The sequence below is a fragment of the Dermochelys coriacea genome, chromosome 11, assembly GCF_009764565.3.
Source record: "Dermochelys coriacea isolate rDerCor1 chromosome 11, rDerCor1.pri.v4, whole genome shotgun sequence".
Taxonomy (NCBI): Eukaryota; Metazoa; Chordata; order Testudines; family Dermochelyidae; genus Dermochelys; species Dermochelys coriacea.
Window position 1 is genome coordinate 65,405,783 of NC_050078.2, and position 25,310 is coordinate 65,431,092.

Here is a 25,310-nt window from a genome sequence, read left to right on the forward strand (position 1 = left end):
GAGAATCAGGCCCTAAGTCTGCCCTCGGATCAACCTACTATCTTGAATACAGTCGTTAACTCAAAGCAGCACTTGGCACATACCCTCATCCTCTCCTTTACTCACCCATTCCTGACCATGCACCTGACTGCTTAGTCCCTAGATCCCAAGCCCTAAAGTGGCTAGATGATTAAATTTGGTCTCCCCTCTGAACAAGCTGTGTGATGCATTATGGGAGTCATATGCCTCAGGTGCATCATGGGAGATGTAGTCTGGCCAGAGAGCCCAGCCCACACTAGAAAATGGGGGCAACAAGTAGCTGAACCACATGTCCTATGAGGCAATACAGCACCATTGGAAGAAGCAGTTTAATCATTTCAAGTCAGTTCAACAAACCAGAGCTTTAATGTTTTCATTCAGAAATACAGAAAACTTAGCTGTGATCAAAAATGCTGAAACAAAAAATGTTTCACCATTTCCAAATCGAAGAACACATGTTGAAATACCTGAATTTCCCATGGGACAGACATTCCAAGTTTTGTTCAGCTTGATTCAATATGTTTTGTGTGGACTGTTTATAGCGATCCTAAGCAAACTATTTTAGAAGCCATTCTTGGAATTGGTGTCTGGGAAGCAGCTGCGATGTACTTTATCAAAAATATGTTAGTTTAGAAAAATATTAAATAAATATAACAGTAAAAGAGCATGCAGAACACAGCATTGGCATGGAAACCAGTAAGTGTTGTGTGCTCCTCTCTTCAAGTACTTTCTTTTCCTTGAGCTGCCAACTGAGGTTTGAACATTACCATGATCGGAACATACAGATGTTCAGTTATCAGCAAGACCATGGCAGTGGTGGCTGAAGCACCCACTACCATCTGTGGAAGAAAAATACTTGCTTATTGCTGCAATATGTATGATCATGTTCTTATAAGGCATTATTGGAAGGGTCTGTGGAAAAGTACCCAGGCAGAAGTGTATTGTTTGAGAATGCCACCGAAAACCCTCCATAATTCTGTTGAAGTCTATGGAAAACAGAGCAGCTTGCCACCCTGCGTGGGGCTATGCTGACTCTCCTGGCATATATGCTCGCATAAAATAAAAGTCTCAGGCAATTCTGATTCCTAAAACAACGAGTGGTTAATTTTCCACCACACATCCCAAGTAAATATGTAGATAAAAGGCCCACGCAAGGCAACAAGTGACTGAAGAGGAAGTAACTGACGGTCTTTATGTAAATAATGGTATCATAGCTGTTGGTGATTGAAAAGGCCTATTTGGTCACCGCATCCATCCCTTTGCAGAGGCAGGCTATAAGTCTATATGAGAGGGCTACTGAACTCAGCAGAAAGAGTGAAAAGTAGCTTGAAAATAAGAGTCCCCAAATACTAGCAGTTTGGTTTTTTTTTTAAAAAAAAATCACAAGGGACTCCACATTTTCAAAATGAAAAGTTATGAGAAGGAGAAATGTGCTAGGAGATCTCCATATCGAATCCACCTTCAGCCCGTCTTTATTCTCCATGGTAGGACTGCCACTGGCCTAGGGACTATGGGCTAGATTTCTGAAGGTAGTTCAAGGGAGTTAGACACCAAATTCAGCTCTCGGTAGGCCCACTGAAATCATAAGATGAATTTGACACATCATGCTTCATGTCTCTGTTCGTTCAGCATTAGCACTTGGGAAAGCAGCTCTGTTCTCTAATTACCCTTCACATCATCTGCTGCTGTAAACAAAAACTGATAGCTTTCCAGACCTTTAAAAATCAGGTCCCAAACCTTTTGTGACAAAGTTCTGTCCTTGCCTCCGTGGGTCCCGTGTTTCCTGGCAGATTTCACTAGCCTCAGAGGCTCACTGTGACCCTGCACATAACCCTTCTTTCTCTAGAGACAAGGGTCACAGTCTACTGAGCCATTTTCATCATAAGCCAGTGAGGCAGGTGAGGAGAAGTTATCCTTCCTTGCACAGTCTCTGTTGTCTCTCAGTCTCAGTGATTAATCAGGGGGCAAAGGTGTATGTCGGGGGGAGAGCCCGGGCCCACGCTCTACTCTGGGCTCCAGCCCAGGGACCCTAATAGTATCAGCTATGGTAGCTGATCTTTTAGAAACTTGTACAATTCCCTGAGCTACTTCCCCCACAGCAGCCCTCACTTCCTCAAGCTCCACTTCACCCTTACCTCAGGGCCTCCTTCATTGTGCCTGATACAGTGTGTACTACTCAGCCTCTCCAACAGCACAACTTCCTCCCACAGCTCCTGACATGCACACCCACCTGACTGGCTGGGAGGCTTTTAACTACTTTCAGCCAGCCCCTGATTGGCTTCAGGTGTCCCAATCAACTTACCCTTCTCCCTGCCTTCTGGAAAGTTCTTATTTGGCCCCAGGTGTCTTAATTGACCTGTAGCAGCTGCCATTTCACTTATCCTGGTACCAGGGATTTGTTTAGCCTGGAGCTAATATATCTATCTCCCACCACTTTTCTATAGCCATCTGGCCTTGCCCCGTCACACTTTGAAAAAATCCAAATGTAGCCCTGCACGTTCCAGAGGGTGTCTAACTCTCTTAGGATCCTTTGAAAATCATAGCCTACATTTCTAACGTACCTTCTATCCAGACATCTCAAAGGCTATTACACACAATAACGTATTACACCACACAGAGCCCCTGTGAGTTAATGAGTATTACACCTAATGTGTTTTGATGTAGTGAAGCTGGCATGGAAGGTTAAATGATTTGGCCAAGCTCACATAGATAGACATGCCTATATCAGAGCGAGGGATAGAACCTGGACGTATCCAATAAAGCATTTCCTATCAGTGTGTCTTAATAGATTAATTCAAAGCTTTGGCAGATGACGGCAAGCAGGGCTGCACCCTGAAAGCTGCTAAGGAGATTTGGAAAGCGATACGTTTTTGTTTACAGCAACAGATGATGGGGAGGGTACTTAGAGAGGAGCGCTGCTCTCCCAAGTGCTAATGCTGAATGAACAGACACATTTAGCAGGATGTGTCAAATTAATCTGATGACTTCAATGGGCATGCCTGAGAGCTCAATTTGGCCCAGGATATTTTTCCTCTGGAGTGCTCTTCGTTCACAAGAAAAAGCAGCCTGTTTGCTCCTGAAAAGAGTTGTGTTACTTTAAGAGACTAATCAGAGATGGGAGAAACTCATGATGTTTTGGGTTTCATGAAAGGTTTAGATATATAAAAATAAATAAATAAAGCCCAGACTTCCCCCCTGTACTGTAACCCTCCTTTCCATTTCTCCCTTACCAGGGAAATTGATTTTAAAAACCAGGCAATAAATAGTAGCTCAATTGCTGCTTTGCAATGAGCCCTGTTTGGATCAGGTCCTCACACAGGAACTCAGGTACAATGCTGATGCAGGGCCATATAAACATCTAACTAGTTAGCTAGATGGATTGAAAACCTCTTCAAAGCAGGTATTACCTGCATCTCCAGAGAAACATTTTATTTCTATTCCCCAGTCCCGCAAGTCCTGAGACACACTCCAGTCTAAGTGTGTGTCGAAGAGCCTGCGACAGCTTTGGCTAACAGAGCCGGGTCTTTGTAGTCAAGGCTTGTAGTGCACGAGGTCCTGGGTCAATCCAACCTCCATACAACCCACTACTGCTGCCACGCCGAGGGGCGTGGAGTCAGTTACTTCTCCTGGAGATTTTGAGAGGACAGTAAAGAACAGTTCTGTGCATAAACAAGGTCTCTCTCTCATTCAGTTCTCTTTGGTATGAAAAGAGTAGCCTTAGATCCATGTTACTGCACTGTGAACGTTTAATCTAAGACACTTTATTGCGCCTGTCTCACATTGCAGTGCTTATTTATCTATTCACTGCAGATACCATTCCCCTAGCAGGGCTTAGAATCATAAAATATCAGGGTTGGAAGGGATCTCAGGAAGTCATCTAGTCCAACCCCCCGCTCAAAGCTGGACCAATCTCCAATTTTTGCCCCAGATCCCTAAATGTCCCCCTCAAGGATTGAACTCATAACCCTGGGTTTAGCAGGCCAAAGCTCAAACCGCTGAGCTATCCCTCCCCCACTTGTTATAGGGAAGCCTCCATTTACAGTGTCTTATGCCAGAATCACCACTTAGTATCAGGGATGAAATGTCGGGGGTGAACCATCATGCCACATCATTAATAGATTTTTAAGGCCAGAAGGGACCACTGTGGTCACCTAGTCTGAACTCCTGCATAATAGAGGTCAGGGAACCTCACCCAGTAATTTCTGCATCCAGCCTATAACGTCTGGTTGAGCTATAGTACAGCTAATAGAAAGATAGAGTCTGCAAGTGCTGGAGAATCCACATCATCACTAGATAAGCTGTTCCAAAGATTAATGACCTTCACTGTTCGATTCTGAGTTGAACCCAGAACTAGAAAGACAAGAAAGGGGGGAGCTGTTTAGGCTTGGATTAGCTGTGGAGAACACGAGTTTCAGCCTGGTAAATATCCTTTTTTCTCCTTCATGAATTTCCTTTTCAGAGCCCCCACCACCACCCCTCTGTCAATTTCACCAGTGTTAACTTCATTTTGCCCATTTCAGAAAAGTTTAAAATACTGAAATACAAAATGAAGTTAACCTCAGATCTCTTTACAGGCCAAACAGAGAACACATTTCACTGTGAAAGCAAAAGGAACCAGACCTTAACTGCAGTGACTTTTTATAGAGGGGATGGTATGATGAGACTGCCTACAATGGCACATGTCCCATCTGTGACTGCTATTAGCAAATATCTCCAGTGGACAGATATGGGACACCAGCTGGGGAGAACTCTGTGTTACTACAAAGAATTCTTTCCCAGTTGTCTGGCTGGTGGGTCTTGCCCACATGCTCAGGGTCTAACTGATCGCCATATTTGGGGTCAGGAAGGAATTTTCCTCCAGGTCAGATTGACTGAGACTCTGGGAGCATGGGGGATTTCACCTTCCTCTGCAGCATGTAGAATGAGTCATTCGATGGAATGAACTAGAATAAATGATGAATTTTCTGTACCTTGAAGTCTTTAAATGATTAATTGAGGAAGCCAGTAACACAGACACTGGTTATGGGCCTATTACAAGATTAGGTGGGTGAGATTTTGTGGCTTGCAATGTGCAGGAGGTCAAACTAGATAATCATGATGGATCCTTCTGGCTTTAAAGTCTATGAGTCTAATGCAAGACTATGAGAATGCAAATCCCAGTGTAAGAAGTTCAACCTGAGGATGGCTGTTGAAGAGACCCAGTGCAGTAAGTAACCTGCCATTTCTCTTCTGAGGCTTGTGGTCAATCCCCAGTTCTGGACACAGGAATAAATTCTGCTCAGTTACACTGGTTTAAATTGGGAGTAACACCATTGACAGGAGCACATTTACATGATGGGACTCAGTAGAATTTGGCTTAATCTCTGCAAATTCATAGATCCTTCTTGAACGGATAATAATGGCCACTGTATTGATATATGAAATAAGCTAACAGGAGGAGAGGAGATTCACTTCTCTCTGGAGTATGGAGAGGACCAAATATCCAATTATCTCTTATTTTAATTTATATAGAGGCTTTTCTGTGGTGCTCCCCACCATACCATGTTTAGCTTGCAATTAAGCGCTTCACATGATTTGCTTTGCCCTGACAACACGCCTGGAGGTAGGAATGTATTATTATCCCCATTTCAGAGTCGGGAAATGGAGGAGTTAAGTGACTTGCCTCAGCTTGTACAGGAGTCAGTGGCAGAGCTGTACCACCTGATGGAGTTCACCAGTGGTGCTCAACACAATCAACTTCCTGTAACTACCAGTGGCCATGGATTATTGCTGGACATAGGTCCTTCCTGTCTTTTTCTTTATGTCTCATGTGATGAAACAGAGCAATGGGGATAGTAAAATAGCAGAATCCTCTCCCTCTGAGAAGCCTGATGAAAAGATGCAAGGAACAGAAGAGTCCCATATACCTTACCCCAGCCTATCAAGGTGAAACCCCACAGATATTTGGTATCCGAAAAGAAAGCCACGAAGATTAGGCTGTGCAGGTAGAGGCCTTCAACCAGGATCCAGTAGTAGTTGGTGGCTAAGAAGTAAATAAACATCACAACCGCAATCTTGCACCCCACCTGTCAAGGAACCCAAACAGAATGATAATGGGTTACCATTCCTGGATACAGCAACCATCCAAGAACTGCATCTGTAATTTTCACTCCATGCATCTGAAGAAGTGTTTTTTTTTACCCATAAAAGCTTATGCCCAAATAAATCTGTTCGTCTTTAAGGTGCCACTGGACTCCTCATTGTTTTTGTGGATACAGACTAACACGGCTATCCCCGAAACTTGACATTATGCTTCTAAACCCATTGCACATGGCTCCTATTATGACAACTTTAACATGTCTTATTTACAGAGATAGGAACAGGTAGCAAGGCCATCCTTAGCACAGTGTCAAGTCTTTGTGTAAAGTCAACAGTTCTCCTTGCTTTGTAAAGACCATTTGTGGATGAATTAGTGGTTGTGAAAGTGGAGAACTAACAGCATTTCTTTGAGACAGCTAGAGTGAGGGCAAGCACTGTACAAGCTTCCCACACCCCCGCTGCTCTGCTAGGGCAGTTTCATTGTGACCTGCTAATGCAGTCCTGGATCTGACTCGAGCAGAAAATGACAAGTGGGTCAGATTTTGCAAGGAGGACAGCCAGGGTGACCTGAACAAATAAGCAAAAGTGAGTCAGTCTCATCCCCATTAACAAAAAGAAGGATTCACAATAGAAACAGGTAGACAAGTATTGAAATCTGGGGAACAATTTTCAAAGGTGCTTAAGTCAGAGGTTCTCAACAAGGGGTACGTATAGCTCTGAGGGTAGGCAGAGGTCTCCCAGGGGGTACATTAACTCATCTAGATATTTGCCTAGTTTTCCCACAGGCTACATAAAAAGCATTAGCAAAGTCAGTACAATGTAAAATTTCATGGAGATAGTGACTTGTTTAATACTGCTCTACATACTGTGCACTGAAATGTAAGTACAATATTTATATTCCAATTCATTTGTTTTATAATTATATGGTAAAAGTGAGAAAGTGTGCTGTGACACTTCTGTATTTTTAGGTCTGATTTTGTAAGTTTTTAAGTGAGGTAAAACTTGGGAACCTGCAAAACAAATCAGACTCCTGAAAAGGGTACAGAAGTCTGGAAAGGTTGAGAGGTTAAGGGTTAAGTGACTTAGAAATCCAAGTCCCATATTTAAAAGTGTCAAGCACTTAAGTGAGGATTTTAAAGGTATTTAGGCACCTAAAGATGAAGATAGAGGCATAGTGGGATTTTCACACATGCCTAGGCACCTAATTCCCATTGATGCCTATGCACTTTTGAAAATCCCACCAGGCATCTATCTTCACCTTTCAGCCCCTAAATACCTTTAAAAATCTGGCCGTAAGAGCCAGAGTCTCACAGACCCCCAACTTCCATTGACATCAATACCTTTGAGGATCTGGGCCTCAGGAGCTTAAGTTACTTTAAGAAAATCAGACTTTGGCCCTTTGCATACTGAATTTTCAAGAGCCTGATCCTCAGGATCAGCCTGATATTTTACACTGACCCACCACAGTAATGCCTCGCCACTCTGGAAGGAGAACAGATTATCCGAAAGGGGCATAACAACTCGGAGAACAGTTAACTAGCAGGCTGACTGTTTTCCCTGAGGGTCAGTGCTTACGTATTGTGACTTGTCAATTGCAGGTGCCACTACGGTGCTCTGGAGGTCACTCATCAGCAGAGAGTCCAGCTCTTTGACTCCTATGTGCGTATGCACAACTTTGTCTTTGATAAAGATGCTGGCAGCTCTTAGCATGAAAGAGACAAAGAGATGCATGTGGATGCAATTCCTGGTGCAGTGCAGCCTCCTATGGGAAGAAAAGGATAATTTAGAAGAGGCTATTGAATTCAGCCAGCAAGAGAGCAAAATTTTGCAGTAGGCTCTGGGATAATCTATGGCCAAGCTTAGCAAGTTCAATACTTCCTCATCCCTCGCCTTAGGGTACGTCTACACTACCCGCCGGATCGGCGGGTAGTGATTGATCTATAGGGGATCGATGTATCACATCTAGTGAAGACGCGATAAATCGATCCCTGATCGCTCTGCCGTCGACTCCTGTACTCCACCGCGGTGAGAGGCAGAAGCGGAGTCGACGGGGGAGCAGCGGCAGTCGACCCCTCGCCGTGAGGACACAAGGTAAGTCGACCTAAGATATGTCGACTTCAGCTACGCTATTCTCATAGCTGAAGTTGCGTGAGATCTTAGGTCGATCCCCCCACTAGTGTAGACCATGCCTTAGTCACTATTTCATACTTTAAGGACTCTTATATTTTTCTTAGGAAGGACAAAAATACAAAATAAAAGGGCATGATTACTTAGTGATGACAGTTACCTACAATATTTTTGCTGAACTTTCCTATCATAAGATAAGGCTTAAAATGCAACACCTCACATGAGCAAATATTTACAAGTCTCAGCTGTTGACAGTCTGCAGCTTGTTGTTAGTAAACTGAATATAAAGCGTGCCAGTTGCCACCCTGACAGCAATAGAAACTAACTGGGCTGCATCATACAACCACTTACTCAAACATTGTGCATTGTACAGTGAATAATGTTACTGAAGGGGGAAGTTCATGGTATTATGCACTATGCTTGGTAATAAGAGTTTGCAGTACAGCATCCTTAAATTACATAGGCTCCAACTCAGGAAAGCATCTCTATTCAGGACAGCCCTCCAGCAAATGCTTAACATCAAGCATGTGCTTAAGTCCTGTTTGTGACGCTGGCAGACCAGGTGCCAGCTCATGCCAGAGCCCCAGGCCTATTCATTGTGTATTAGTGTGGATCAAAGTGATTATTAAATGTATAAGAGTGTATTTGGTGTTTAAACGTCAGGAAAACAAGTGGGATGTTACTTGCATTGTTTTCACTTACCTGTATCCTGCTATAATGTAGTGGCAAACATTTTCATTTTGTGTACCCCCATAACTAAATAACCCACCAAACAAGCCCTAAAACGCGAAGGAGGCTTTGTCGAATGCAAATGAGGAACTTGAACAGAAAAGTGCTAATTTCAAAGCAAGTGGTCATTCTGTGTGATGATCGGAGGTCAAAGACTCTCAATACCTTCCTCACTCTGTCATCAAAGGAAAAACCCACTTAAGTAGTGACATTGTCAGCTTGTTTTCTGTGAGAAGAAGCTATAAGTATGGATTCAGGGAAAGATCCTTCATCTCTGGACTGTTTAGACTCTTATAGGGAAGTGTACCAGATACAAAGCCGAGGTCCCCAAAGACAATCTGGGTACCCTGAGAAGACTTTTGGGAAACTGGCAGTTTATGACATCACTGCCACCATTTGGAATTACAAACTGTGATTCATTTGTGCATATATTTTATCTGCTTTAACCTCTCAATAACTCATTTCCTTTTCTTAGCTAATAAGCCTTTAGTTAGTTTACTATAGTATTGGCTACCAGCGTTGTCTTTGGTGTAAGATCTACAGTAAAATTGATCTAGGGTAACTGATCAGTAAGGCAGTAAGGCATTTGATACCATGCCACATGGGGAATTATTAGTTAAATTGGAGAAGATGGGGATCAATATGAACATCAAAAGGTGGATAAGGAATTGGTTAAAGGGGAGACTGCAACGGGTCCTACTGAAAGGCGAACTGTCAGGTTGGAGGGAGGTTACCAGTGGAGTTCCTCAGGGATCGGTTTTGGGACCAATCTTATTTAATCTTTTTATTACTGACCTTGGCACAAAAAGTGGGAGTGTGCTAATAAAGTTTGCAGATGATACAAAGCTGGGAGGTATTGCCAATTCGGAGAAGGATCGGGATATTATACAGGAGGATCTGGATGACCTTGTAAACTGGAGTAATAGTAATAGGATGAAATTTAATAGTGAGAAGTGTAAGGTTATGCATTTAGAGATTAATAACAAGAATTTTAGTTATAAGTTGGGGACGCATCAATTAGAAGTAACGGAAGAGGAGAAGGACCTTAGAGTATTGGTTGATCATAGGATGACTATGAGCTGCCAATGTGATATGGCTGTGAAAAAAGCTAATGCGGTTTTGGGATGCATCAGGAGAGGCATTTCCTATAGGGATAAGGAGGTTTTAGTACCGTTATACAAGGCACTGGTGAGACCTCACCTAGAATACTGTGTGCAGTTCTGGTCTCCCATGTTTAAAAAGGATGAATTCAAACTGGAGCAGGTACAGAGAAGGGATACTAGGATGATCCAAGGAATGGAAAACTTGTCTTATGAAAGGAGACTTAAGGAGCTTGGCTTGTTTAGCCTAACTAAAAGAAGGTTGAGGGGGGATATGATTGCTCTCTATAAATATATCAGAGGGATAAATATAGGAGAGGGAGAGGAATTATTTAAGCTCAGCACCAATGTGGACACAAGAACAAATGGGTATAAACTGGCCACCAGGAAGTTTAGACTTGAAATCAGACGAAGGTTTTTAACCATCAGAGGAGTGAAGTTTTGGAATAACCTTCCCAGGGAAGCAGTGGGGGCAAAAGATCTATCTGGTTTTAAGATTCTACTCAATAAGTTTATGGAGGAGATGGTATGATGGGATAATGGGATTTTGGTAAGTAATTGATCTTTAAATATTCAGGGTAAATAGGCCAAATCCCCTGAGATGGGATATTAGATGGATGGGATCTGAGTTACTATAGAAAATTCTTTCCTGGGTATCTGGCTGGTGAATCTTGCCCATATGCTCAGGGTTTAGCTGATTGCCATATTTGGGGTCGGGAAGGAATTTTCCTCCAGGGCAGATTGGAGAGGCCCTGGAGGTTTTTCGCCTTCCTCTGTAGCATGGGGCATGGTTGACTTGAGGGAGGCTTCTCTGCTCCTTGAAGTCTTTGAACCATGATTTAAGGACTTCAATAGCTCAGAAATGGGTGAGGTTTTTCATAGGAGTGGGTGGGTGAGATTCTGCGGCCTGCGCTGTGCAGGAGGTCGGACTAGATGATCAGAATGGTCCCTTCTGACCTTAGTATCTATGAATCTGTGATTGGTCTCTTGAGACTGGGAGTAACCAGATGTGATGTGATTTTCAGTTTAAGTGACCATTATCACAAAGTTTGTCTGGGTGGTAAGATAGATTGGAGAGTCTAAGCCCTGGTCTGCACTGTGGGGGGTGGGGGATCTATCTAAGTTACGCAACTTCAGTTACGTGAATAATGTAGCTGAAGTCGACATACTTAGACCTACTCAATGAGGTGTCTTCACTATGGTGAGTCGACTGCTGCTGCTCCCCCATCGACTCTGCCTGCACCTCTCGCGGCACTGGAGTACAGGAGTCGAAGGGAGAGTGCTCAGGGGTCAATTTATCATGTCTAGACTAGATGCGATAAATTGACCCCCGCTGGATCGATCACTGCCTGCTGATCTGGCGGGTAGTGAAGACATACCCTAAGGGGACTGTCTGTGACTCCCTGGTAGGACTGGTATAATAATCCAGGAGTTCACATTTGTTACTGGCTTGGTGAAATCTAATTATAGAACCCACTATCAGTTTGGGGTGTCTACCCTGTTTTCTGGGTAGTCTGCCTTGAGGTTGGCACTCGGAGCTGTGAGCCACTCCAGACAGTATGATACCATTGACTGCATAGATTCACATATTTTAAGGCCAGAAGACTACCAGTGATGGAAAAATCCACAATGTCCCTAGGTAAGTTGTTTCAGTGGTTAATTGACCTTAATGTAAAAATATGCATCGTGTTTCTAGTCTGAAGCTGTCTAGCTTCAGTTTCCAGTCCCTGGATCCTGTTAAGGCTTTGTCTGATAGATCAAAGAACTGTCTACCATCAGAATTCTTTCCCCCTTGTAGACCATGATCAAGTCACCTTTTAGCCCGCTCTTTAATAAACAACACAGATGGAGTCTCTTTACTCTCTCACTATAATGCACATTTTCCAGACCCTGTAGTTCTTTTCTGAACCCTTTCTGATTTTTCAGCATCCTTTTTGAAGTATGGACACCTGAACCAGACAGTAAAAGTCTCATTAATGCTATATACAAAAATAATACCACCTCCCCATTCCGACTTGATATTTCCCTGCTTATGTGGATCACATTTACTCAGCAGCTACCAACTCACACTCGGAGCTCACACTCAGTTGGTTATCTACCATTTCCTTTACAGAGTGACTGCATTCTTATTGACTTAAGTAGGCCTTAAGCACATGAATGTATCTTAGAGCTTTCCTGAATGGAAATGGCCTGAAGCACGTGCGTAAGTGTTTTTCTGAATCTGATTGTAGCAGAGATCAAACTTCTTGCTGCTTGTAATAGCTTCCTCTACCCACACCCTGGCAACTAAAACTATATAAACATTTCTTCCAAGATTAAACCTTGCTCACATGCTATGGAAAAGAAGTTGGAAGAATGTGAGTAACTGCACCACCTGGAGATGCCTTACCTAATGCATAATATTAACTAGTTAGCAATCACTCAAACTCCCTAAGGTCCTTTCCCAGGATGCATTGGGTTTCATGCTGATGACTCAGTAAGGCAGGCAATCATTATTATCTATTTTTAAAGCCATAATAGAAACTCAGACAAAACTGCCAGAAACACCAACAAGTGCATATGCTGACAATGAAAACAATGCATAGTCTTACTGCTGTAATCCTCATCCTCCTCGCTCCTTTCCCTTCCTACTGTTTGCCCCCAACATTTTTTTCTGTCACAGGTCAGGTTTGCATTGGGATTGTGACCATGCATCCCTAGGAGGCATGGCACAGAACCTGCAGCCCAGGAGGGTGCGGTGGCAAGGGGCTGTCTACATTACAGCAGCCTCCCTAGGCCGACCTATGGGTTGCAGCACTGTTCTTAATGGCTGCAGTGCTACTTGCATTCCCTGGCATTCCTTTCCCATACCTAGCACGCGCCCTACACCAGGATTCGTGAGGAGGTTCTCCACTCTATGGCTGTCTTCTGCAATGCCTGTACCAGAAGAAATCTTCCAGAGCCAAAAACAATGCTTTTGGAGCTCCTTTGCAGCCTTTTTACACAGCATAGAGGGGCCAGAGCAGAAGCGAGGATCTCACTGTTTTTCCGTGTCTTCCATGAAATGTCTAACACGCTGCTGGAGACCTTAATATGAATAATAGTCATGGAAAACCTGGCATGCAGTCTTTAGAGTTTGTTTCTTCTTTGGTTATTTCAAAAGTGAGCATTAGAGTGAGCATTCAACTCCTAAAGTGTTAGCAACTGACCATAGCAATATTCCTAGCAATAACTCAAGCAGATAATTCCACATGCCAGCAATCCTATTGTTTCAGTTGTGAAATAAGCCATTAAGCCTCAAAAGCAGACTATAGGATAAACCACTCTGATCATTCTGTGCCTCACTGTGCTGTCATCTTTAACAGTTCTGAAGACTGATACAAAGTCTCTTGCTGCTTGCAATTTTTACATGGCCATGGGAAATTATTTTCCCCTGAAATGTTTTAACGTGTTCTTCATCTGATCAAAGCTTCACACAATGGGTAGCCATTGAAAATTACTCCATGCATAATATTTACTCTCAGCACTGCAGACAGGAATATAAAAAAAGCATCAAGAGATTGGACAGTCCTGTGTGAATAAGGAACATAAGATTATCTCCTGTAGAGATGATGGTGCAAAAAGGGGACAGAGCAGCTGGGACTATGAATTGCTCACCTGAAGTAGCCAATGATGAAAACAGCCACTGCCAGAGAACTGAAGGACACAGAATATCCAACAGTGTACATAAGGTAGAGACGTTCAAAGAATTCCCTCTGGAAAAGAAAACAAGACCATTTCCACTTTATTTTCTTCATCTGTGTGTACAAAGTCTCCAATAATCCAGTTTCCCTTAATAAGTGACAAGCCCTAACGTGTGTTATTGGGCCATATTCATCCCTGCTGTAACCCCACTGACATCAGTGGACTTACACCAGGGATGAACTTGTTGTACTGCCATCCCAAAGCATTCAAGATTCATCAGTTTACACTGGAAAAAAATAAATCACAAGAGTACTAAAAGGAAGAACTTGGGTTCATATATTTGCCTTCTGGTGTTGTATCTTTAGGGGGTCACTTTTAAAACTTTATTCCACAACCATGGAAACTAAGATTTATTTTTTATAAAGAAAGATGAGATCATGTAACATGATTCCTGGAGCTGCAGATTTGAAGAAACACAATAACTACCATTCCAAAAGCACAAGAGCAGGCAACATTGGCATTTTGTCTGTTGTCAGTTCCCCCCACTAGCTTTGGTGGGAGGGAGGGAATAATTGGGCACCCTTCTCTTGCCCTGGTATCTGCTCAGCTCCATTGACTTCTACATTGGAGGGGGTGGAGCCAAGACTATGATTCTTCTTCCTCCCACTCAGCTCAGGTGCTGATGGTGTTTTAGAATATGTTTGTCATTGCCTATATCATTGCCCTGAAGAGGGCTGCTGTGTGACAGCTTGCTGAGAGTCTAGCATGAATACATCACACAGCTCAATATTAAAAGGAAGAAAGACATAGCATATTTAGACCTGGATCCTGCAGTGGGATCCATCCGACCACACAGCTGCAAAGACAGACATTGATTTCAATGGAAATTATGGGCCTGGTAGCTTTTGAAAATCTATTGCGCATTTATCTGCATCATCAGGTGCCTAAATACTTTAACAATGGCCCAAATCCCACAGACATAAGGACTTACCACCAAAGCTCTCACCAAAGCTACTTATAGGGGGGAAAAGTATACTTAAAAATGTTTGAGAGTCTGGGGCTTTTTTAAAAAAAAATACTGATCAGTTATACAGCACTTTCTATTGAAGCATCCCTAATCTTAAGATAAACAAATAACATTATCCTCATTATACAAATGGGAAAACTGATGAACAGGTAGGTTCAGTGACTTGACTCTAAATCACAGGCTGATTCAGTGGCAGAGTCCCAAATTGAGCCAAGTTTCTTCAGCCCCAGCCCTGGGACAAGAATTTTAGATCCAAGAATCTGGAGTTAGTCCACTCCTGCCTAAAGCAGATATCATGCCGACTGACGCCAATGGAAATTGCAGCTCTTCTGCTATGGATGAATTTAGCCCTCACAACCACATTAAACACAGCGAGGCACACTTGAGAGGGGAAAGTGCCTTCAGTTCATAGCTTCAGTGTCTGCAGTTCCTTCATGTCTATGTTGTTTTAAATAAGACTCTTCCTCATTTTATGACTTAAAAACCATTGTGTAAATAATAAACGCTCATTGGGACTGATGCACCATTATTAAGTTAGGACAACAATATGCATGTCATTCATATTTCCATTTGTTTCTGTACAGAACCATCAAGGAATGAAAAGTGCGTACAATTTCAGGATTTGTTCTTCCCATCCAAACTCTGATGATCTATGATTGCATTGGGAAAACACCCCCATACCTTCCCCGGGCTGATTTCTGGCTGTAAGTAGCGAAGGCAGTCAGAGTAATTGGCCCACGTTCGGTTCAAACCCGGTATAAGGTCCCATGTTCCATTAGGGCTACAGTGTCTGAAAGCCACCCCTGCAAGGAGGAAATGAGTCTTGGTTAGTCTACGCAGGTCCTTTGCACCACCTGGCTTTTCATTTGCTTCAGATAAATTCTGTGAGAACGACAAGACCAGTGGTACCTTTGTGATTGAAGTCATATATATAAGGAGGGCATGGAACAGCCATCTTTTTTCCTAGTGAGCCCCTGGGCCAGCATATTAGTCCATCCCATTCTGGAAAGCAGTTACCCTCTGCAGACAAATAGAAGGAAGACATAGAAAGAAGAAATGAAAAGTATGAGACAAGCCTCTATGCCACTTATGTTTTACAGTATCACCTAAATACCTGTGCCCAAATTAAGTAACAGAGATTTAAAAGTATCTTGCAATTTAGATACCTAAGGATGAAAGTGTTAAATTTCTTCCCATATAACATAATTGAAAATGAATCAGTGACATCTAGCTTATACCCCCCAAACAATATCAGTTTCTTTAAAAAAATAAAATCAACCTCTAAATTTTTTTAAACCCCAATTCTTAGACTCTTTGGAGATGCAGCCGGTTCCCCACTTCCATAGAACTCTTCACCTCTGACTCTCAACCCACTTAATTTACACCATCCACCAACCTTAACTCTGCCCTCCAACATTTGCAAAATATGTCAAATTTATTGGAAATGGTCCCCCATGAATAAGAAATAGGAGATCGTATACTGCTAGGAAATTGTTATTTTGACCGTTGCACACATTTTTGCTGATTCTAGGAGCTGTGGTATGATAGGTATATCTAGGTATGTCTGTGAACCTCCTAAAGTGTCTAATTTCTGACTGCTCAAATTAAGACTGATTCCAAAGCGGAGTCCTGCTGCCAGGAAAATTATTGCAGTCATAAAGTAAGGTCTACGTGGTGAAGTTACACTGGAGTCTGTCACCATTTGGCTCCACAATAATGCAATGTGCAAATCTCCTAGTGGAAGCAGTGATAACTCACTCCTTGTGTTTGCTTGCCCCACAGAGAGGGACATAGGACACAAGTACCAAGGGGACAGAGAAGAAGGATGGTCCAGTGGTTATACTGCTAGCCTAGAACATAGGAGACCTGGTTGCAAATTCCTTGCTCTGCCACAGACTTCCCGTGTGACCTTGGTCAAGTCTCTCGGTGCCTCAATTACCCCATCTGTGAAAATGGAGATAATAGCACTTCCATGCTTCACAGGACTGTTGTGAGGGATTAATACATTAAAGATTGCAAGGTGCTAAGATACTACGGTAATGGGGCTATATAAGTATCTAAGTTAGACAGATGGTTGCCACACAACTCCTATGGCCTATGCTGACTTGCACGCACCATGCAGGGTTCCTGCATCTATGCAGTTAACAGCTGATTTCCTGATGGACTTGGCCCCACCTGGTCCCCATATTGATGCTACAGATTCTTTCCCTACATTGGAATGTTGAAGAGGAAACTGTGGATTTTTCAACAGGAGGAAGGATAACTGGCCTCTGGGCTTCCTATGAGAACAAACTACATGGGAAAACATATGTGCAGTATATCCATGCCATTTAGTCTACGCAGAGAATCATAGAAAGTATGTCTGGAAAGGACCTTGAAAAGGCATCTAATCCATCCCCCCACCTTCCATCTTCAGATTCACAACCAATTCCTCACTGCTAGTCAGAATCAAGTCTAAAATAAATGGTTGCCCTTCGGCTTCTGAAACAAGAAGTTGTCCCCATCACATTCCAAGAACTCACTAGAGATTTTGTGCTTTGCCTTTTCTAACAGATGTCTGGGTAGTTAAAGTCCAGCATTACTACCAGGGGAACATGACGATTTTGTGGAAGACAGACTGCTATGGTATCCAATTCAAAGTTATTGATGGTGTTGATGGAGCAAGTTGCAGATGCCCAAGCACTGCTTGTGGGCCTAAGAAAGGAGCACTGATGGGTGGGATTGCATTGTAATGCAGGTGACAAGCAATGGCCACAGAACTCTTCGATCAGAAAGGACACATTTCTGGATCTGCATGCAGAGCTCACCCCATCCCTCCAGAGCAGGGACACCAGAATTAGAGCTACATTGACAGTGGGGAAGCAAGTGATGATCACACTGTGCAAACTTGCAATGTTGGATTGCTACCAGTCAGCGGGAAATAGTTTGGAGTTGGAAAATCCACGATGGGGGCCATTGTCATGGAAATTTGCAGGGCCATTAATCATCTCCTGCAACACAGGACTGTCACTCTCGGCAACGCACAAGACTTAGTGAATGGATCCGTAGCCAGGGCGCTTCCGAACATGAGTGGAGCAGTAGGTGGCCTGCATATTCTTATTGTGACCACCTATCCCAAGAGTAAAACCGAATGGGCTACTTTTCTATGGTTATACGAGCATTGGTGGATCACCAGGGATGCTTCATCGACAGTGTTGGGCTGGTCAGGGAAAGTGCATGATGCTCGTATCTTTAAGAACACAGTATTGTTCAGAAAGCTGCAAGCTGGGGGACATTCTTTCCCATCCAGAAGGTTACCATTTGGAATGCTGAAATGCCAATATGGTCCTGGGGGACCCAGCTATCCCCTTGTTTGTGAAGCCATACGCTGAGCGCTTCAATAGCACTAAGGAAAGATTCAGCCACTGGCTCAATAGGTGCAGAATGACAGCTGAACATGCTTTTGGTTGATTGAAGAAACCATGGGGATTGTTTTTCACAAGATTGGATCTCTAAGCGAAATATCTCAACAGTTATAACTGCCTGCTGTGCCCTGCATAATATCTGTGAGACAAAGGGGGGAAAGTCACCACCAGTGTGGAAGGCTGAGGTGGCACATTTGTTGAATTTGAGCAGCCGGACACAAGGGCTATTAGAAGAGCTCAACGTGGAGCTTTTCCGTTAAGGGAGGCCTTGAAAGAGCATTTAACCATGAGCCACAGTAATGCACTGCAGTCGCCCTGTCGTTTTGGGACCTATTGGGAATTGCGTGGTGTACATTTATGAATATAGCACTGTTTGTCACTGATCCTAGGAGTTGTGTCACTCTGTACAACAAGCGTGTAAGTGCTTTCAGTTCCACTAGGCACTCTGCAGAATAGGTTGTCAATGAAAGAAGATGAATTATTTTCCAAAAAATAGAAGTGTATTGAGTAACAAAAACAGTGCAAGAAAAATTGGTGCAATTTAAAAGCAAATACATTTAAAAAGAACTAAATAAATGAATGGAACAGAACTTAATAAGGGGAAAGAACACTCATGTCCATTTTTACCTGCACACAGCAACCGTGGCTCTCCCAGGTTAGTGTATGTGAAGCAGGAGTTGTCCTTACTGTCCCTCAGTGTGAAGTAGTGGGGTAGGGATGCAGCCCCTGGGGCCATGTGGAATGTTGAGAGGGGTGTTGGGAGGTACTAAAATGGAGTTCTCCATGGAAGGCAAAGGGAGCTTAGCCTGTGCTTGTTGAACCGGTCAGTCCACTTGAGTCTGCAGCATCTGTGTTTGGTGCCGCAGATGTATGTCCCAGTGCATCTCCTTCTCCCTCTCCTTTTCAGTCTTTCCTTTTCCTTACAGCCTGCAATATTCACACTCCAGGCCCCTTGCTCATGGTCTGATGCAGCACTGGCTTGCAGGATCTCACTGAGCATGTCGTCCCAAGTCCTCTTCTTTCTCCTCATCTGGATCAGGCATTCCACGGGTGTGGAGGGGGAAGCCCTGAAAGTTGCAAAACCAGCAGCTACAGACAGAACACAGGCACCATTGGCTCTATAGCCACAACAGAAAGTGAAAGGGTCAGAACTCCCTTTGCTTGCTCCCCTAAAGTTTTACACAAGACATGCTTATTGACACTTCTACTTGGGATTGCTTGCACACAGCACCAGCCGTGGGGAGTATGGCCCACCAGGGGTGGGAAATGAGGAAGGAATTGTTCAGTTACATGAAACTATGATGAGCAGGCACTGAATACCGGTACCAGTTTCCACAGATTTTAGTGGCTATCTCACTTCTGATGGTAACAAAGGCACAGAGAGCACAGCTGCTGCTGGCATCCTGAAGCTGCCCAGGCTATATGCCGCTAGCCTGTGGACTGCAATGGTGCCTGATGAAGTCATCACAGATTGGCATGGGAAAGTGTCCTGCCACAGAGGAAGAAATAAGGCTGCCATCCTTAGAAACCTTTGGGAGAGGATTGCAGAGAACCTCCATGAAAGTTTCATCAAGATCTCTCAGGAGAATTCAAAAAACATAAGAATGGCCCTACTGGATCAGACCAAAGGTCCATCTTGCCCACTATCCTGTCTGCCGGACAGTGGCCAATGCCAGGTGCCCCAGAAGGAATGAACAGAACCGGTCATCATCAAGTGACCCATCTCTGTCACTCACTCCCAGCTTCTGGCAAACAGAAACACAAAGGATGCCCCTGTGTACATAAACTGCTCTGCATGGCCTCCCCTTCCTAACTCTACAGGGGAATGAAAAGCAGATAACTGCCTCTGCTTGTTGTACCGCTACCTTTTCTAGTATGAATAAATTAATGAAAAAGTTGAGAGCTACATCCTGCTAAGCTGGGAGCACCATCAGTACATCACTGGAATGGGAAATACATTTACACGCCTACCCAAGGTTCTTTCCCCTGCATCAGGCTCGCCTGTGCTCGACCCCCAGGGCTGACTGGACTGCGGTGAAGTCTTCAACAGGTCCTGGGTTGCAGCATAGCTGGGCCCGCCATCACATGTCTCCCCCCTCACCCCATCCTCCTCTTCCTTCTCACTGTTCATGTCAGGGGCTTGTGACTCAGCTCCTTGAAGACATCCACAGTGCCATGCAGGGTGTAAGTGGGGTCTGCACCAAGCATGGGATGCAGCTCTTTGTAAAAGGGGCTGGTCTGCAGCTCAGCACTGTATTGACTGTTGGCTTCCCTGACCTTCTGATATGCGTGCTGCAGCTCGTTGGCTTTCATTCTTCACTGTTGCTGGTCCCTATCATACCCCTTCTCCTGCATCTCCCGTACAATCTCCCCATAGATGTTCACATTTCTATGGCTGGTCCGTGTACATCTGGAGCTTGTAGTCGGCATAGTCAGCTGAGCAGTTGCACGTAACAATCAAGAGCTGCGATGTGTGCTCATCAAGCTGGGCAATAAGGAAAAGGTATTTCAAAAATTCACAAGGCTTTAAGGTGGGAGGAAGAAAGGTTTCCAGTGTCCATGACCCCCTGGGTAGTGGAGTTCACATTTGTGACCAGAGCAGTCAGTGTTGGGCATTGTGAGACAGCTGCAGGAGGACTGTTAGGGTTAACATAGGTAATACAAAAAGAAAAGGAGTACTTGTGGCACCTTAGAGACTAACAAATTTATTAGAGCATAAGCTTTCATGAGCTACAGCTCACTTCATGCATCCGATGAAGTGAACTGTAGCTCACGAAAGCTTATGCTCTAATAAATTTGTTAGTCTCTAAGGTGCCACAAGTACTCTTTTTCTTTTTGCGAATACAGACTAACACGGCTGCTACTCTGAAACTTGTCATAGGTAATACAGTGTCTACGTGCACATCACATTGACCTCAGTACATCAACCATGGCTCAATGCTGTTCGGGGAGGCGGTGTTACTGTGTCACCACAACAGGGTACTTACATTGGTGGGAGACAAATTAAAGTATAGACACATGCACAACTAGGTTGATGCAAGGCAGTTTATGTCAACCTAACTTTGTAGTATAGACTGGGTCTCAAACTCTCCACATCACTTAGCCTGCCTCTTTTATTCACCCAGTGGGAAATACAGGTCATTCATCAGTGCAAAACAGAGACCCAACAACCTTTCTGGAAATATAATTAAAATTATTCTATTAAAGAAATAGCAACCAACTCAGTTACCCTTTATTCACTGGCTCAATACATCTAGTCTCAGAACAAGTATACCCAATTATATTTGGCTGCTTAAAAGGTGTTGGCTTTTGAAGAAACTTAAAATCTGATTAACTTTTGATCCAGTTATTTTTGTGTGGTTAAAGATTGTTCCAGTTTGCTTCATCCATTAAGAATTACACTTGTCAGGGACTTCACTACTAAGAATAAGTATAAAAGTATTTCAGGTCCACTACAGGAAGTCACTACCACCAAAAAAGCAGATCAAAGAAAAATCTGAACTTTGGGGCTTCTTAAATATTTATTTTTAACTCATTCTGTAAAGCTTCAGGGCCAGATACTGATCTCAGTTACACTAGTGTAAATTTGGAAAAATATCACTTCCTAAGAACGGTGTTATTTCAAATGCACAGCATTGTAAAGAAAGCATCCTTATTCAGGAAGCACTTACACACATATTTTTGTACAGCATGTTCTTAAAGTTAAGGATGTACCTAAATCCTATCTGGAATACAGATTGATTTACGCACATGTTTAAGTAGTGTCATGAAATAGGTCCTGAGATGAAATCCTGGTTCATAATATTCATTTTTCTGTGGCACCTCGACAGAAATGTTTGTGGGTTACAGTAAGCTACCTAAGCCATTGGACTTTGCATTCATTTTTGTGGAGCTCTCATGAAAACAGGCTTCAATAAGTATTTTGTTCACCGAGAGTTATTTTGTGCATGTAAACAGTTCACATGCATTATCTGGTAGAAGGAAAAAAATACTTTATGTTCAATTGAATATTAACTTGCCATCTTCCTCTAAATGAACACCATAAATTATCTTCTTTCAAAAAACTTGGAAACCATGATTACTATTATTAGTGCTATTACTATTATGACGACTGGCATCAGTATTATTTATTGGTGAGACTGTTATTATGGTGGCTATTACACATTGTTACTGACAGTAATAATATGTATGTACAGAAGACATGTTTTCTTATTTAGACAAAACCAAAGGAAAACAAAGCAAAGCCTAATTTTATGGTTTCCCTTTTATACAAAACTCCTTTTACTCCAAGTCTTCATCCTCCAATATAAATCTCTTCTCTAATCGCTTGCGAGAGTATCTCAATATTTATGATGTCTTTGAAGCATTTCCATGTAAATGGGGTGATACAATATTGGCTGTTTTTGAATATAGGGTGCAGAGTGCACCGATATGTGGTCTGTAGGAATTAATTCTGCGGTGACAGGGAGTTAGACTAGCCGATGTTTTCAAGAGGCCAGATTTTCAACTGGTGAAGCCAACAGACTTATAGTGGGGGTAACACTAGTATAAGTAGGAAAAGAATCAGGAAACCTAGAAATTCAAGTCCTGACTGGGCTGGAACTCTCCATAAAGAATGCAGAACTAGTGAAACGGTGATGTCTAGAGCTGGGTGAATTTTGCTTTGGGCAAATATTCACACACACATTCAGGTCTAATTTTGCAAGTAGCTTCAGCCAAAAAAAAAAAAGTTTTGGAATATTTTGTTTCACTGTTTCTGAAACAAAACGGTTTTGACGTTTTGAAATGAAGCATTTCATTTCAGCAATTTCAACTGCGAAACATTTTGACTTCTCATTTCGAAATGGCGTTTCATATAGAAATTTAGTTAATTAAAAAGGGCAAAAGACAACAATTCCATCCGCAATCGTTTCAGGTTGAACAAATTGTTTAGATGGATACTACACAACATTTATTTTGCATTTTTCAGTTCAGCTCTGAACCAAAAAAAATAAAAATCCATTATTTGCTCAGCTGTAGGGATGACAGAAGGTCAAAAGAGTAAAAGTTGATCAACTGAGAGAAGAAGGGATTTGAAGTCTTTATATTTGATTTGTCTTAATTAACAACTATTTAAGTTCAGTGGCTAACATTTTAGACAAAAGAAAGCTTTGTTAAAGATTCTGTAGCCTCGTCCTTTCAATTCAGGTGTTATTGTTCACAATAAAGATGTCTGAGACCTTCTAGCAAACCAGGAAAGATCAAACTGGACGTTCATGATAGCGAAGATAAAATCTCTCCCAAAAAAGCAAAGAAGGCATGTTTTTTAAAACCCTTTTCAGCTCACCTTTAAACTTAACTCCACAGCAGTGTGGAATAATAAAACAGACTATGAAGAGAATGAGGTATCTCAGGCTAATCCATGAATTCAAGTGACTGGAACCTCACTAACTACAGACATCAAAGAAGGCTCAAAAGTCTTGATCAGTTTGAAGCATCAGCTTATGTGCAACCTTGTCTCCTTGAGTCTTCAAGATAAATTGGGAGAGAAATAAGGAATGTCTATTAAAGGCACATTTCACACACACATTTGATTTGATTCAGCGAAATGTTGAATAAGAAAAAAATTGGGATCTTTCTGCATTGATCTCCTGTGCTTTGGGATGGTCAATATACTTGACAGTCTTGACACCCCATTAGTACTGATGGTGGAGGAAAGAGAAAAATCAGTTGCTTAGGTACTTCACCTCCTTCTTGTAGTTGGGTTGTGATGTTCAGTTCACACTGAATTTTGGCTTCCAGGAGAAGATAAATCTGCTCCTCCGTGGTAATTGTGTCATCAGAATCCACCTGTACAGAAAAAAAAATGCATAGAAAACAGCAGTGAGGAAGGCTGTTGCTTGGATCATTTGACACTTAGCTGTATTTTAATGGGAGTGCTCTAAACGAGTTAATTTTCAAGACCCGCATTTCTAACATTTTCAGAAGGAAATGTTTTGATTTTACAAAGTGACACACGTTTTTGTTTTGAATTTTACTTTTTTAAATTTGGGATTGGGGTAACTTTACACACTGGTTGATCTGAGACAAGTTCTCTCCCCCCGCAAAAAAAATTCATTTCACCAAAAAAATGTAAATAGTTTTATTTCAGGTTAACCCAAAACTAGTTTTTCCGCAATTCTGCAGTTCAGCCACTAAACTGAAAGATTGGCTATTCCCACAACTCTAATTCCACCAGTTTACTGATTAACATTCTCATCATGCCGGCATTTTCAAAGGCATGTTCCCCTGTAGCTGTTGAGAAAAACTTCTGGCAGATTTAACCACACCACTAGCAGCACACTATGTATGTACATAGTCAAAACCTGGCTTTCAAACTATGTCCTACTTGCTGGGATAGACAGTGGGGAGTTGGGAGATTCTCAATTACTCTGTGCCTGTGCCTGGGCTGAGGATGAGGAGGTGATGGTAGACAAAGGCGGTTTTAAGCCTTCTTTGCACTCCCTGTATTCCTCCCTGGCCCTGTTGTGTTAGAGCACCTTAAGGGTTGCTCTGATTTGCACTCTACTTCCCATTTCCCCTGATGCAACCTGGAAAGCAGATTAGTTGTAGCATAGTGCACTCTAGTCACACTTTCCACCCACCCCCTTTACACTGACACTCCATCCTCTGCACCAGGGCTGAGAAAAGGGAACCTTGACATAAGCACTACACTAGATAGGCAGTCCCCTCTGCATAAGGGATGCTTTCAGAAGGCTGTTTCTGCATGCTTCCGGTAGGTCCGGGGGAAGGGGGAATGTGTGAATTCTGCTAGAAGCATGTATAATTCATTCCAGAATTCAGAGTAGCAGCCATGTTAGTCTGTATTCGCAAAAAGAAAAGGAGTACTTGTGTCACCTTAGAGATGAACAAATTTATTTGAGCATAAGCTTTCGTGAGCTACAGCTCACTTCATCGGATGCATTTGGTGGAAAATACAGTGGGGAGATTGATATACACACACAGAGAACATGAAACAATGGGTTTTATCACACACACTGTAAGGAGAGAGATCACTTAAGATGAGCCATCACCAGCAGCGGGGGGGGGGGGAAAGGAGGAAAACCTTTCATGGTGACAAGCAAGGTAGGCTATTTCCAGCAGTTAACAAGAACATCTGAGGAAGAGTGGAGGATGGGGTGGGGG

At 42.8% G+C, this 25,310-nt stretch overlaps 1 protein-coding gene across 2 annotated transcripts in view; it reads right to left on the reverse strand.

Moving 5' to 3' along the window:
- The window catches only part of PTH2R (parathyroid hormone 2 receptor), a 99,880-nt gene that overhangs the window by 44,104 nt on the left and 30,466 nt on the right, over positions 1-25,310 (reverse strand). Inside the window, exons 2-7 of one of the 2 annotated variants that reach the window (XM_038421937.2) lie at positions 23,873-23,975; positions 15,652-15,762; positions 15,424-15,545; positions 13,689-13,786; positions 7,672-7,858; positions 5,930-6,083 (exon numbers count right to left, since the gene is read on the reverse strand). In XM_038421937.2, coding sequence (XP_038277865.1) covers positions 5,930-6,083; positions 7,672-7,858; positions 13,689-13,786; positions 15,424-15,545; positions 15,652-15,762; positions 23,873-23,975 — 775 coding nt within the window. Of the gene's footprint in view, positions 1-5,929; positions 6,084-7,671; positions 7,859-13,688; positions 13,787-15,423; positions 15,546-15,651; positions 15,763-23,472; positions 23,815-23,872; positions 23,976-25,310 lie in introns of those variants that run through there. The other variant, XM_038421938.2, reaches the window with a different exon arrangement.